General features: G+C 43.8%; 1 protein-coding gene across 3 annotated transcripts; it reads right to left on the bottom strand.

The window, feature by feature from the left end:
* Positions 1–4,993: 4,993 nt before the first annotated feature.
* Positions 4,994–11,721, bottom strand: DMRT2 (doublesex and mab-3 related transcription factor 2). 3 transcript variants are annotated; one of them, XM_066365683.1, is made up of 5 exons: positions 11,594–11,721; positions 11,316–11,472; positions 9,930–10,522; positions 8,267–8,369; positions 4,995–6,296 (listed from the first exon to the last, which is right to left on the bottom strand). In XM_066365683.1, the coding sequence occupies exons 3-5, from the start codon at positions 10,476–10,478 to the stop codon at positions 5,239–5,241; spliced, it is 1,710 nt and encodes a 569-aa protein (XP_066221780.1). In that variant the 5' UTR covers positions 10,479–10,522; positions 11,316–11,472; positions 11,594–11,721; the 3' UTR covers positions 4,995–5,238. The 3 variants fall into 3 exon arrangements, with proteins under 3 accessions (XP_066221782.1, XP_066221780.1, XP_066221781.1); XM_066365684.1 differs by having other exon boundaries at positions 11,316–11,429; positions 11,594–11,697; XM_066365685.1 differs by lacking the exons at positions 8,267–8,369; positions 9,930–10,522; positions 11,316–11,472; positions 11,594–11,721 and adding an exon at positions 6,671–6,749 and having other exon boundaries at positions 4,994–6,296.
* Between the last annotated feature and the right edge of the window lie 622 nt (positions 11,722–12,343).

The following is a 12,343-nucleotide window of genomic DNA, read 5'->3' as shown; positions in this document are numbered from 1 at the left end:
ATATGTAGCCATACAGGCAACATTATACCCATGTAATTTATCATCTATCATATATATAAGCATTTGATGCACTTAACGTTTACATACAAACTCTTAAGAGATAGTTAGGCCATATCAAGTCATATATATTGGAAAAAATCTCCCATGTACACACACACACAGAGCAGTAGATTCCATTCTTGATATGGCCATTTGCTAATTTTATATAGAATTTATATGATGAACAAGAGATAATATGAACGTCTTTAGCAAATTAGCAGGCACAAAAACATGTTAATTATTATTATGACACATTTATCATTATGTCAGATGCCAATCTATTTTAGGTGTCTCTGTCTAGCATGCCCTACATGTGTTTAGATATAGCAAGTTAAAAACCAAAATAACTAAGGGTGGTAGATATAAAAGCTTGATATAGTAGGATAAATATAAGTGGTACCATAAACACAAGTTTATATATTATAGCATCCAGCCATCTCAAGAACTATCAGTCCTACAAATTGGACCCTACAAGAAAATAAGCCTGAGATTATAGACCTAGAACAAGAACAAAGAAAATTATCCCCAAAATAAATAAAAATCAGGTGGAGCAGTAAGAATTCTAGTACTGACTGAAAACCCCAATCTTAATACTAAGCAATGTCTTCATTATTCTACAAGGAATTGTGGATTCTACTTCTTTCATCTTGACCTTCAGCCATTACTTTGCTCTGCCTAGACTTCACAGAAGAAATTCCAGAAAGATTCTTAATACAGGTTAATACAAGTCTTTCATTCCACAATCAGACTTAAGCTTTTAAATGCAGATGACGTGGTAACACTCACACTCACATTGAAAGGTGCACAACTTATACTGGAGGCCCTCTGGGCAGAGTGGTGCTGCCTGGCTGAGGAGTGAGGACGGTCCACATGCTGGGGGTAGGGAAGAGTGTGGGCGGAGAGATGCATGCTTCAGAAAATTGAGTTCTTAAAGATGGAAAGAAACTGAAATCAGTAAACAAGGACCAGATGAAGAAATATTTGCATGCCCATGTTCACAGCAGCACTATTCACAGGAGCCAAAAGGTAAAAGCTGTATAAATTTTTATACAGATGAATGTATAAAAAAAAATGTGGTATATGCATACAATGGAATATTATTCAGCCTTGAAAAGGAAGGAAATTCTGACACATGCTACATGAATGAACCTGAAGACATCATTCTAAGTGAAATAAGCCTGTCACAAAATGACAAATACAGTATGATTACATTTATATGAGCTACCTAGAGCAGTCAAATTTATAGGCAGAAAGGTCGCCAGGGACGGGAGAGAGGAAGGAGTTATTGTTTAATGAGAACAGTTTCAGTTTTGAAAGATGAAAAGAGTTCTGTGAATGGATGGTGGTGATGGTTGCACAATACTGTGGATCTACTTAATGCCACTAAACTCGACACTTAACACTGGTTAGGGTGGTAAATTTTACATCTGAATTTTACCACAATTAAAAATACACTGCCAACAAAAACTAAGGGATATTTCAAAATGAATATGAAGTGATAAACTATCCCAATTTTGTGAGCAGTATATATATATTATATATATATATATATAGGATATATATAGATATATATGTAAATATATATTACACATAAATCTATATACATACTTAGAGGTTTAAAAAAAAGAGAAGAGAAGCAACTTTTCTACTTTGACTTTGCCTAAGTTTTTCCCTAGTTTGCCACCAAAGGATTAGAGGGAACTTTTCAAATTATTATTTTTTTTACTTAGAAATTAAATTTAATGTGGTGACATGGATCAAGAATAATAAATAGGTTTCAGGTGAACATCTCTATAGCATTTGAACTATTGATTGTGTTATGTGCCCATCACCCAAAGTCAAGTCACTTTGCATCACCATGTATTTGTCCCCCCACCTCCATACCCTCCCTCTGGTAACCACTTTACTGTTATCTGTGTCCATGAATCTGTTTTATATCCTACCTATGTGGGATATATGTATAGTAAATTAACAATTATTAACTATTAACTACTATTCACTATTCAGAACTACAAATTGAGCAAAAAATTATAATGCTAGATCAGTTGAGATGGAGAAAAATTATGTCATTAACGCTGCACTTTTATCTTGAGTTTAAGAAAAAGGTCGTTTTACTTTTTATTATTCTTAAAAATGATTAAAGCTACACCCATTTATTGCCTTAAACATAGAAAATGCTTCAACTGAAGCACAAGTTTGATTTAATATGTTGATGACAGTGTCCTTTGAAGACTCTTTATAGTCAAACAGTAGCTTTTATGGAAGCAAATGATTAAAAGAAGCAAAGAGCCAAGCACAAAGCTCTCATTGAGTGGCTGATGGTAGAGCTGGAAAGTTTGAAATTCTAAGACAATTTGACTTTGGTGATGGGTATGCAACATAATCAGATGTCAAAATAACCTGGAGATGTTTTCTCTAAACCTATGGGGGAAAAAAGAAATTCCAAGAAAAATTCACCATTACAATAGAATTAGTGTATAGTACGATAATAAATTCACCATAGAAAGTATTGATCCTCATAAATGTTCAAGAACAATAAAAGTTTGGTCACTGGTAATGTGAGGAAAACCACTAATACCCACAGCCAACTGGATTCACCTAATAAGATTTAAATAGGCCCTGGTCGGTTGGCTCAGCAGTAGAGCATCGGCCTGGCGTGGGGGGGACCCGGGTTCGATTCCCGGCCAGGGCACATAGGAGAAGCACCCATTTGCTTCTCCACCCCCCCCCCTTCCTCTCTGTCTCTCTCTTCCCCTCCCGCAGCCAAGGCTCCATCGGAGCAAAGATGGCCTGGGCGCTGGGGATGGCTCCTTGGCCTCTGCCCCAGGCGCTAGGGTGGCTCTGGTCGCAGCAGAGCGACGCCCCGGAGGGGCAGAGCATCGCCCCCTGGTGGGCAGAGCTTCGCCCCTGGTGGGCGTGCCGGGTGGATCCCGGTCGGGCGCATGCGGAAGTCTGTTTGTCTCTCCCCGTTTCCAGCTTCAGAAAAATACAAAAAAAAAAAAAAAAGATTTAAATGATATATAAGGAATACAGAAAAGATACCCCAAAATATTCACTGAATACAAGAAGGACATAATTGACCAATTAAGTATTCAAAAGACTACAATAGAGTAAGAGAGAAAAATCCATAATTGGATTAAGAAGACCTTTTCCTTGATATTTTTATGTGAATTTATTATTTTCCCCCATTATCTCTCAGCGGTTAGATTTCAAAGCAAAGTTTACATATAACTTCTTGACACAAAAGTAAACTCTAAAGGAAGATAAAAATGCGTAACTGTATAGATAAAGCAAATACGACTGTGAGGCAAGAGGCAACAGCAGTGAGATTCTGTCTCTGATACTAGATCACTCACGGCTGTAAACACTCTTTCACTCAATTATAATCTTCAACACTTAGTGGGATCTCTGCCTGCTTTCATTTTCTTGTCCTCTGGCAAATTTTCATTTGCTCTGGCCCTTGCAATAGTAAAAATAAGTAAATTTAACTCAACAAAACCAAGTGTTATTTTACAAATACAAACTAAAACTCAACCTAAGGTTGGCTTGTTTTTGAAACTGATGCTAATTTTAAGCAACAATTCAGAGAACCCCTGAAGATTTACATGAGCTGATCAGTAGTAAAATCACTTTTAAATAATTTTAAATGTTTTCCAGAGGGAAAAAAAAAACCTCTTTAAACTGCCCAATTTCTTGACACATTCCACACATCCACATAATGTTCTTATCCAAATGAGAGTAGTGCTGAAAGTAAACTCACTCCACTGCAAACTTAAAAGGTGAGACATCTGACTCTTGATTGTCTGTGTTGAAATGACTATAACATCCAAGCACTTAACTTGGGGTCCACAGACAAGGTCTTCAGAGATAAATTTAATACTCTCATAAATATCCTACTCTTATCAATTATACAGAACAAAGGTTAATATTTTGTTGAGGAAAACAAGAGGGTAATAATGAACTTGAAAACACAGAGGGGAAAAATTTAAGAACCAAGAAGCCACCCTCATGCTGTGATAAACACCTGATGGGGCTTCAGCAACTGGCAGCTGAAGCAATTTGAAGAATAAAAGCTTCTAACACAGATGAGCTACACAGAAAACATTTTGACACTGGGGAAAATGTAAAACACATAAAGCTGACACTTGGGGACCAGCTGAGAGTCCTGGACCTGCCTCTAAATGCCTGCTGTCACCAGTCCTTAGGAAATAGAAGTAACACAAGAAGAACTGGGAGAGGGCTCAACCATGTACTATCATGGCTTAAACTGATTGCACCTTACAAGGGAACCTGTTCAGGGCTCCTAGAGCAAAGCAAAAATCAGAAAATAAAGGTACAATTGAGAAAGGACGCTTCCAGGGGTCTTCAAACTTTTTATAAAAACCGCCCACTTTTGCAGTGCTGGTCAACCTGGTCCCTACCGAGCAACCAAACAGCGCTGAGATTGGCCCACCATGAAAGCTGGACCGCCCACTAGTGGGCGGTAGGGACCAGGTTGACCAGCACTGCGAAAGTGAGCGGTTTTTATAAAAAGTTTGACGACACCTCCCCATTAGAGAAGGACACTGGGACCCAGAGAGTTAAGAGATCCATTCCAAGAACCTATGTCATCATATGAACAAGATATTAAACTTGATTTCCTTTCAATTTAATTCAACTTTGTCCAATCAAAGGAAATTATGATTCTATAAACATGCAAATCTTCCTTATGGTCTCAGTAAGCTACTTTGCCTCAGTCTTGAATAGCTAAATTTACATGCCTTCCAAAATGCAAAAACTAAGGCATTATAAGGGTTTTCCTGTGGCCCCCAGCAACCATTAAGAGCACTTGAAAATACAAAGAAGCACAGAAAAATAAGACCCCATTTCATGGACACTAGCTCTTTCACCTAGAAAAAAATAATTATTTACTTCACCAAATACTGGGTCTTTAACAAGACAGTGTCAATTTTATTGCTTTTTGAAATAACGTGTAAAGTGTGGAACCTTACAATTTGAACATAAGCAAATTTTCATCTTTACATTTAAATATGAGGTGAGAAGTACATGCTTATGAATATAAATTTTTTAATCACCATCATTTACATTAGAAATTTCTTTACACAAACATCGTAACTTTTTTCTTTGAAACAAAAAAATAGCAACCGGTAAGAACCCTGTGAGACTGCAGAAAATCCAGCTTTCCATTTCAGCAGGCTCTCACTGAGAGATGTGAGTGATGGCAGATGAAGGCCTCTTGAGAATGGACTCAACAGAAAATGACAGCGGTTCATTCACCGAGAGTTTTGTTCCAACTTGTTTGGCTACAAAAAGGTCTTTTGCACATCTATCTATTGTAAATGTGTACTTCTGGTTCTCCTTGACTAAACACTCTCTATGTTTCTTAGGGGCCTCTTCAAAGGCCTCTTTGACAAATGGTGTTTTCAACTCAGGACCTGATTTGTCACTAAGAGTTTGATGGAATAATGAGTGGAATGGATTATGTTTAAGTGGCAGAGGGTACCTGGTGCTTTCTTTGCTGATCTTGGTTAAGATGTGCCCTTGAGCTGCCAGGGAGTCCGTGTCAACAATCGGAGAGAAATTCCGGCGGGGTGGGGAGAATGCAGACTTCTCGGGAACAGCCTGGTGACCCTGAAGGTCACTTCTTGAGGTCTGGATCTCAGGAGTGTGAGGCAGCACCAGAGAGCCTTCCAATTTTGATGGCATCATGTCATGTTCGGCATCGAGTCCATCCTGGACTTGTACTCCCTTCAAGTCCCAGCTGGCCCCAGGTTTCACGGCTTGAACTGAAGTGGTGGTATTCAGCAGACATTGCTGGTAGAGGAGGGTGTCACTAATAGGGCCACACTTGGGCCAAACTAAAAATCTTGAGGACAAGGGATATTGTCTGTAAGTTGTGGCCACACTGACATTAGAAGAAATTAGTTCCATATTCCCAGACCCTGAATACTGCATGGTTAGATCAAGGCAGGTGGGCAAAAAATTACAGAAGTCTTTGCTTGGTGGTTCCACTGGGGTGGGGTTGTAGGCGCTTTTGTAGGAGGTATATTCAGGTCCATGCGCCATGCGGTTGGGCAGGAACAAGGCAGCAGCTTGGGAAGCTTCCAACATCTCCCTCTCTTTATATTCTCTCTCCAGCATAATGTTCTCCAACTCTTTATCGGCAAAGGCCCGCCTTTTCCTCATCCGGTCACTTACTGGGGGAGGCAGAGGTAAGCTCCCTCCCACATAAGTCTCTGCTGGAATGGGGCGGTAGCCTAGAATAAGCAAGCATTGCATATGAAAGATTAACATCTAGGGAAGAAATCTCTGGAAATCTAGAAGGCAGCAGAAGCACTGCAAATTGGCAGAACAAGTGTTTACAGTTCTGTATCACTAATATTTTTTTATACAGAAAGCAAAAGTATTGGTTCAATACTTGCCCTTTGGGAGAAAGGATATCCGTATTATAACTTTTTGTTATTGCTGTTTTTGTGGTTATAAGTGTGTTTGTTTACTTTGACAAGCTGAAATTTTAATATTCTTCCCAGGTTCCTATATACTAAGAGATAAGGCTACTGATCTTAACTTAAATCAATGATTTATTACTATCCATGTAATCTTTTTCCATTATTAAAAAAGATATCTATACCTAGAGCTGATGTCACTTTTATTTTCTAAAGATGGCTCATTATGTACACATTGTTACAGTTGGAGAATAATCCAAGGAGAACTAGGAGAAAAGAGAAAGTTAAAAGATTAGTGAGGAGAAAACTAGAAAAGACATAAGGAAGCAGAGAAATACAGAAAACTAAGAAGAGCTGTTAACTAGTCAAACAGATTCTGCAGTGAACACTGAACCAGACCCCTACCCCTGACTACCAGTAAAAACAAACAAACACACAAAACAGGTAATTGAAAATAACTGCTCTAATAAATTTTCCCAAGCACTAATCATGTTGTCCAGATAACCAAATAGTTAAACAAGCAATCTCTAAAACATAAGTCATCACACACTTCATGAAGTCTAAAACAAAAATCAGCATAACAACATAAAAGAGAATTCCTGATGGCATAAATATTTTTATCAGTCTCAACCACATTTGTTTGAAGGATCCATTGTAATGTTTGTGTTTACATAGTGGCAAACTCATCGTACTCATTTGCAAATGAAATAAAATTTGAAAATTAATATTTCCTTTTTCTATGGTAAGTTTTTGTCAGGAAGTTATTTACTCAAATTTACTATTCCATTTCATCCTACCACTTCTCAAATTGCATTTGCACGGCTTCAATTTATCAGTGTGGTCCCTATGGTTACAAATCTGTTTACCCAGTTTATAATCAAATTCACTTTTACCTTGTCAGAAACCAGTCTATAAGGTCAGAGGTACACAGCACAGGGTAAGACATGAACAAACTTTTAAGCCTGTTCAGAACAAACTCAATTCAGAAGTCATGCACACACACAAAAGAAAATTCAAATGTCTATTTTTTTAAATCTGCTTTTCAACCTGAATCTTATAAAGCAGCAGTAACTAGAGCAAATATAAACTCTTTTCTTTCAATGATGAAAGGTAATCAATGTTATTTATCAGGTCCATAAATTCCACACCCAGAGAAATGCTTTAAAAAATCAGTAGTATTTTAATTGAAATGAATGTATCCCCAAGCTTGAGAGAAAGTGAGAACATGGAGTTAGAAATTTCATACAGTTCAAATTCAGATTCCACTTCGTTCGTCTGATTCTACAATCTCAACTATCAAAATAATAAAATGTGGAATAGCCACAATGTTAGATAATCCAAGGAGAGAAATGGTAAAATGAAAAAGAGTGGGATTAGTGGTTGGATTGCCCAGAGGAGAAGTCTTTGTTAGTGTGAGTGGCTGTTAAACTCCTCACTTGACGCATTCTATTTATACAGGTCCAACAACTAAATAATTTTTAAAATTTATTTCCTTCCAGGACATCTGCTCTAGGATCACTTGGCAGTGCATCTTTGTGCATCCCTCACAGTAGGGCAAATTTCATATGCACTCCACGTTAACCCATTAACTATTAAGCAGACAAGAAAATTATCAGTGACAAAAACAACAGAGGTGTGTGAGATTCATTTTCCCACAGAGCAAAACCTTCTAGTAAAAGGCACATTCCCCTTCACAGGTTAATAAAAATACCACATGCCAGAATGACAAGAATCACTCAACCTGGTTATAAGGCTAAAGTGATGATTTTGTGTTGCTTTACCTTCTAAAATACTTTTGGCCAGCAAACTGGGTGTCCTGACTTGCCTCTGATACACAGCTTTGCGCTCAAAATTATTCTGCTTCCCAGAAAGCCCCTTCTTGTCCTGTAAACACAAGAAACATAATCAATAACGCCCTGAAAGAAAACTGGAAAAGGAAAGCATGTAAGCAACTCTCTTTATTTTTCCTATCCTATGTGAAAAACGTTTCCAAACAAATTTAATATTCGCATTCCTTAATTCAAGAGCAAACAAGCTAGCTCAGTCCCAAGCCAACTGGTGAGCAGGGACCCAGCTTTCTCTGGGGTTGTTTTACTAGATTCATCCCAGACATGCCCAGCAGCTAGAAGTGGTACATCCGGAAGGAAGGGAAGCAAGTCCAATAAACGATAGGAGCCCGGCAGCTGAAGCCCAGCACAGTATCCTCCGCACCCAGCGGTAGGGCTGAAGGTGCCTCAGGCCTGCCACTGGGCAGTGACGTGGGACTAGTGTCTCAACGCAATAGAATGGGTGAGATGGGTGCGGGGGTTTGAGGGAGATATGGGAGGGTCCATATCTGTTAAGACTCTCCCTTGTCTGGCCAAAAACTCCGGATTGTTCACTGGGACTCAGGAGGGGAACAAAACCCTCCCACTCCGACAAGGAAAGCTCACTCCCTCTCTCACCTCCTGGTGGGTAGGCTTCTAGGACCTTCTACACTAGTGTCCAGCCCTGCACGCCGTGGGGACCGAAAGGGAACACAAGGCCCGCAGTGAAACGCACCGAATGCAGGGAAGAGGCCCCTCCAAAACCCGACCAGGGCCGCCTCGGACATCCAGCGAGAGTGCTCTGTGGCCCTTGGGAGCTTTCCATTAGGATCACCATTTTGGGTGTGTATGGTGATTCACTCCCAAGTCCCTCCTCACCAAAAAGTAAAATCAAAAATCTTCCCCGCCCTGAGTGTGGGAGGGGGCCGCATGAAGCCTCCCACACTAACTCCCCTCGCCAGGTGCAGGAACACGTGGAAACGGCAAGTCTGACTTTCAAGAACGGCCTCTCCCTTAAAACTGGCTTTCCTCGCAGCTGGGGCCCCACGGTGGGTTGCGGCAAAGACACTTCTATGGGCTTTTAGGTAGTTCTCGGGGCTAGAAGCTTCTGGCTGCATGATCTGGAGCTGCAGGCACCTGCCTTCCAACGCCACTTCTGGTCTCATCTGTAAAACGGGCACCACCTTCAGCCTATATTAATGGCCCAGACCACGGAAGCACCCAGTGCGCTGTGTGCTTCTTTTCCACGATCAGCAGGAATACAGCGCTGGGTGTCGGGATGGACGCTGGACACCGAATCAACCATTCTAATCCTTCCCCTCCCAACAGCACCAAAATAAATTTTAAAATATAAGAAATAAAAATAAAGTGGTTTCTCAATAACGTCCCAAGCGGACCTAAGCAATTTCAGAGCTTTTTCACCACACAATCTTTTCTATGAAGTTCCCCAGAGATGCCCTGCGCATCCATCCTCCCCGCGGACCCAGAAAGCCAGCGTGGAGAGAGAAGTATTCTCGCCACACTTCCAAGAAAGTGCCAGGTGTCCCCAGGCCCTGCACCCGCCTGTGTGGGAAGCAGCCTCGTCCCCTGTGGCTCCCCGATCCCCACGGCGTCTCCGGACAGCCCGGTGGGTACGCACCTCTGTGGCTTGCTGCCTCCGGAGCGCCACCTGGGCGGCCATGACGCGCTGCCGCTCCACCACCAGCAGGCAGTTGGCGCACTGGCAGTCACGCCAGCGGCAGAAGCGCTTGTGACCCTTGAGGCACGACACCACGCCGTGGTTGCGGCAGCGCGCGCACTTCGGTGTGCGGCTCAACTTGCGCGGCTCGGCGCTGCCGCCTGCGTTTGCTCCTCGCTCCGGGTGCCCCACGGGGGTCTGCGATGCCTGCGGAGCCGGAGGTGGCCTAGGCGGTATGCCCCCCTGCTGCTCTGGCGGACCTGACATCCCTGGGGATGCGCCTGCCTCCTCGCCGTCGCCCTCGTTGTCCACTTCGTCGTCATCGTCCTCATCGTCCTCCTCCTCCTCCTCTTCCTCCTCCTCCTCGTCTTCGCCATCCCCGTTGGCCAGTGGTGGGCTGGGCTCAGGCTGCGTTGCTGGCGGCGCCCCGCGGCCGTCCTCCTCCAACTCCAAGCTCTCCACGTCGATCTCCCAGTCCCCGGCAGCTGGGCCTGCCTGCCGGTCCGCCATGGCGTGTGGAGCTTTGCTGGGGCCCAAGCTCAGTCGCCTGCACTCTGGGAGACACAAAATACCCCAAAACCCACCGGCCGCAGTGAGGCACCATCCCCAGGCCTTGGGCCCAGACCTTTGGGTCTGCCTACCCTCCAGCCCGTTGAGGAGCTCTGTTCTTTCCTTTCCCACATCCAGTCCACACATGCCTGTCTTGTATCTTTAGGGCCCACAGGAATCCCCCCCAAAACGAGGTTTTATCTATTAATTCTAAATGCTCTGTGAACACCTGACCTTTAACAGAAGCTCTTTCTGGTCATACACGCGCTTTCTGGATAGTCCTTGGATAATGCACTAATCACACACACACACATAAGCATTGTGTCCAACTAGGCTAGCTTTAGGCCACTTGTCAGGATTCCCCATACCTAACCATTATGGCCATGATGAATATAAAAATGTCGATGTAAAAATTATTTTTCTTTTGATCACAAGGGGCCTTTCAAACAGAGGTCTGCCCTACGGCTCCCAAATGTCCTTTATCCACCTACACCTAAACAAAGACACCCTCCGTGGCCTTGGAGAGGTCCTCTCATCACCCTTCCCACCCTGGCTAATAAGTGACTAATAACCAAAGTGTTGGGCTGTCTTTACCGCCCCACGGGGACACGGGACACAGAGATGCAGATGCCCTTCCAGCATCCACAGTGTTTGGGCCTCTCTGGGCTGAGCCCCGCGGGCTCTATGCACATCGGGCTCGGTTTGCACTTTAAAGCAAGAAGTAAAATAGAAAGAATAAGGAAAGGCGATTCGTACCCTTTGCCCTCCCTGACAACCCAGCAACAGTACAGCACTCACCAAGACTCTGAGGCCCCGGCTAGCAGCCCAAGGTAAAAGATATCCGGCCGTGCGTGGGACCTGGCTCTTTGATTGCTGGCTGTGCTTGCAAACTGAAATCGGGGTCGCCACACCCTGCCACGAAATCGGGGATTGACAGCTAGAGGCCCGGAGCCCACTGGATAGGGAGTAGGGTAGAAAGGGGATGGAGAAGGTGAGTCAAGTCCTTACGACCTCGCCCCACACATCCCGGTCTCCGCAAAATTCAGATCGGTCCTCGGCAGCCCTGGGCGATTCACCTCGCTGAAGCTACTTTCGACTTCCTCTGCCCCAAGCTGGGCGGGAAGGGTCGCGCGGCCCTGGCTTGGCTAACACCGCGGACTCTGGGGGCGGGCGGACGCACGCAGCGACGTGCAGCGCAGCGCTCCTCACGGCAGTACCCTACCTCCGCTCCCTTTCCTAGTATTATCCGCTGGGGCCCCCGAACTTCGCGCCCGATGATTGGACACTTGTCAGGCGGTGTGCACGCTGATTGGTCGAGGCGCGCAGACCCGAGCTCACCCCCCGCCTCGCGGCCACCACGCTCCTCCCCGCCGCGCTCCTCCAGAATACTCGCGCGCGCGGCCTTCGGTGCAGCGGGGTAGCCTGTGCCGTGATAAACCTGAAGCCTGACGGCGCCTGCGGGGATGAAGTTGCCCTTTATCTGCCCAACTAGGAAACAGACACACTATTACCAATCGCATTGTCCACAAAAGAAGGTAATAGACGGCAAGGCAGAGATAGAAAAGCGGCTTTTTCTCTACGTTGTCAGCACCACCACTCTTGTTGCGACTCAATCATTAACCCAGCCAGATTGGGCGCAAAAATGAGGCTTCCCTAATCCAGTGCACGGCAGGATCTACGGTCCTTTCTTCTGCAAGACTAAATCAATAGTTACCTTGCACCGCAGCGCGGTGTTAGTGGACAAATAACCTGTAGATATTTTTGTGGCTAACGCCTCTCATCTTCTAAGTGTAAAATAAATAGTTCCCGACTAATCTTCACATGCC

Source organism: Saccopteryx leptura, chromosome 2 (genome assembly GCF_036850995.1).
Source record: "Saccopteryx leptura isolate mSacLep1 chromosome 2, mSacLep1_pri_phased_curated, whole genome shotgun sequence".
NCBI classification, from domain to species: Eukaryota; Metazoa; Chordata; class Mammalia; order Chiroptera; family Emballonuridae; genus Saccopteryx; species Saccopteryx leptura.
The sequence above is the reverse complement of the archived record's forward strand: the minus strand, read 5'-3'. Positions and strand labels throughout refer to the sequence as shown.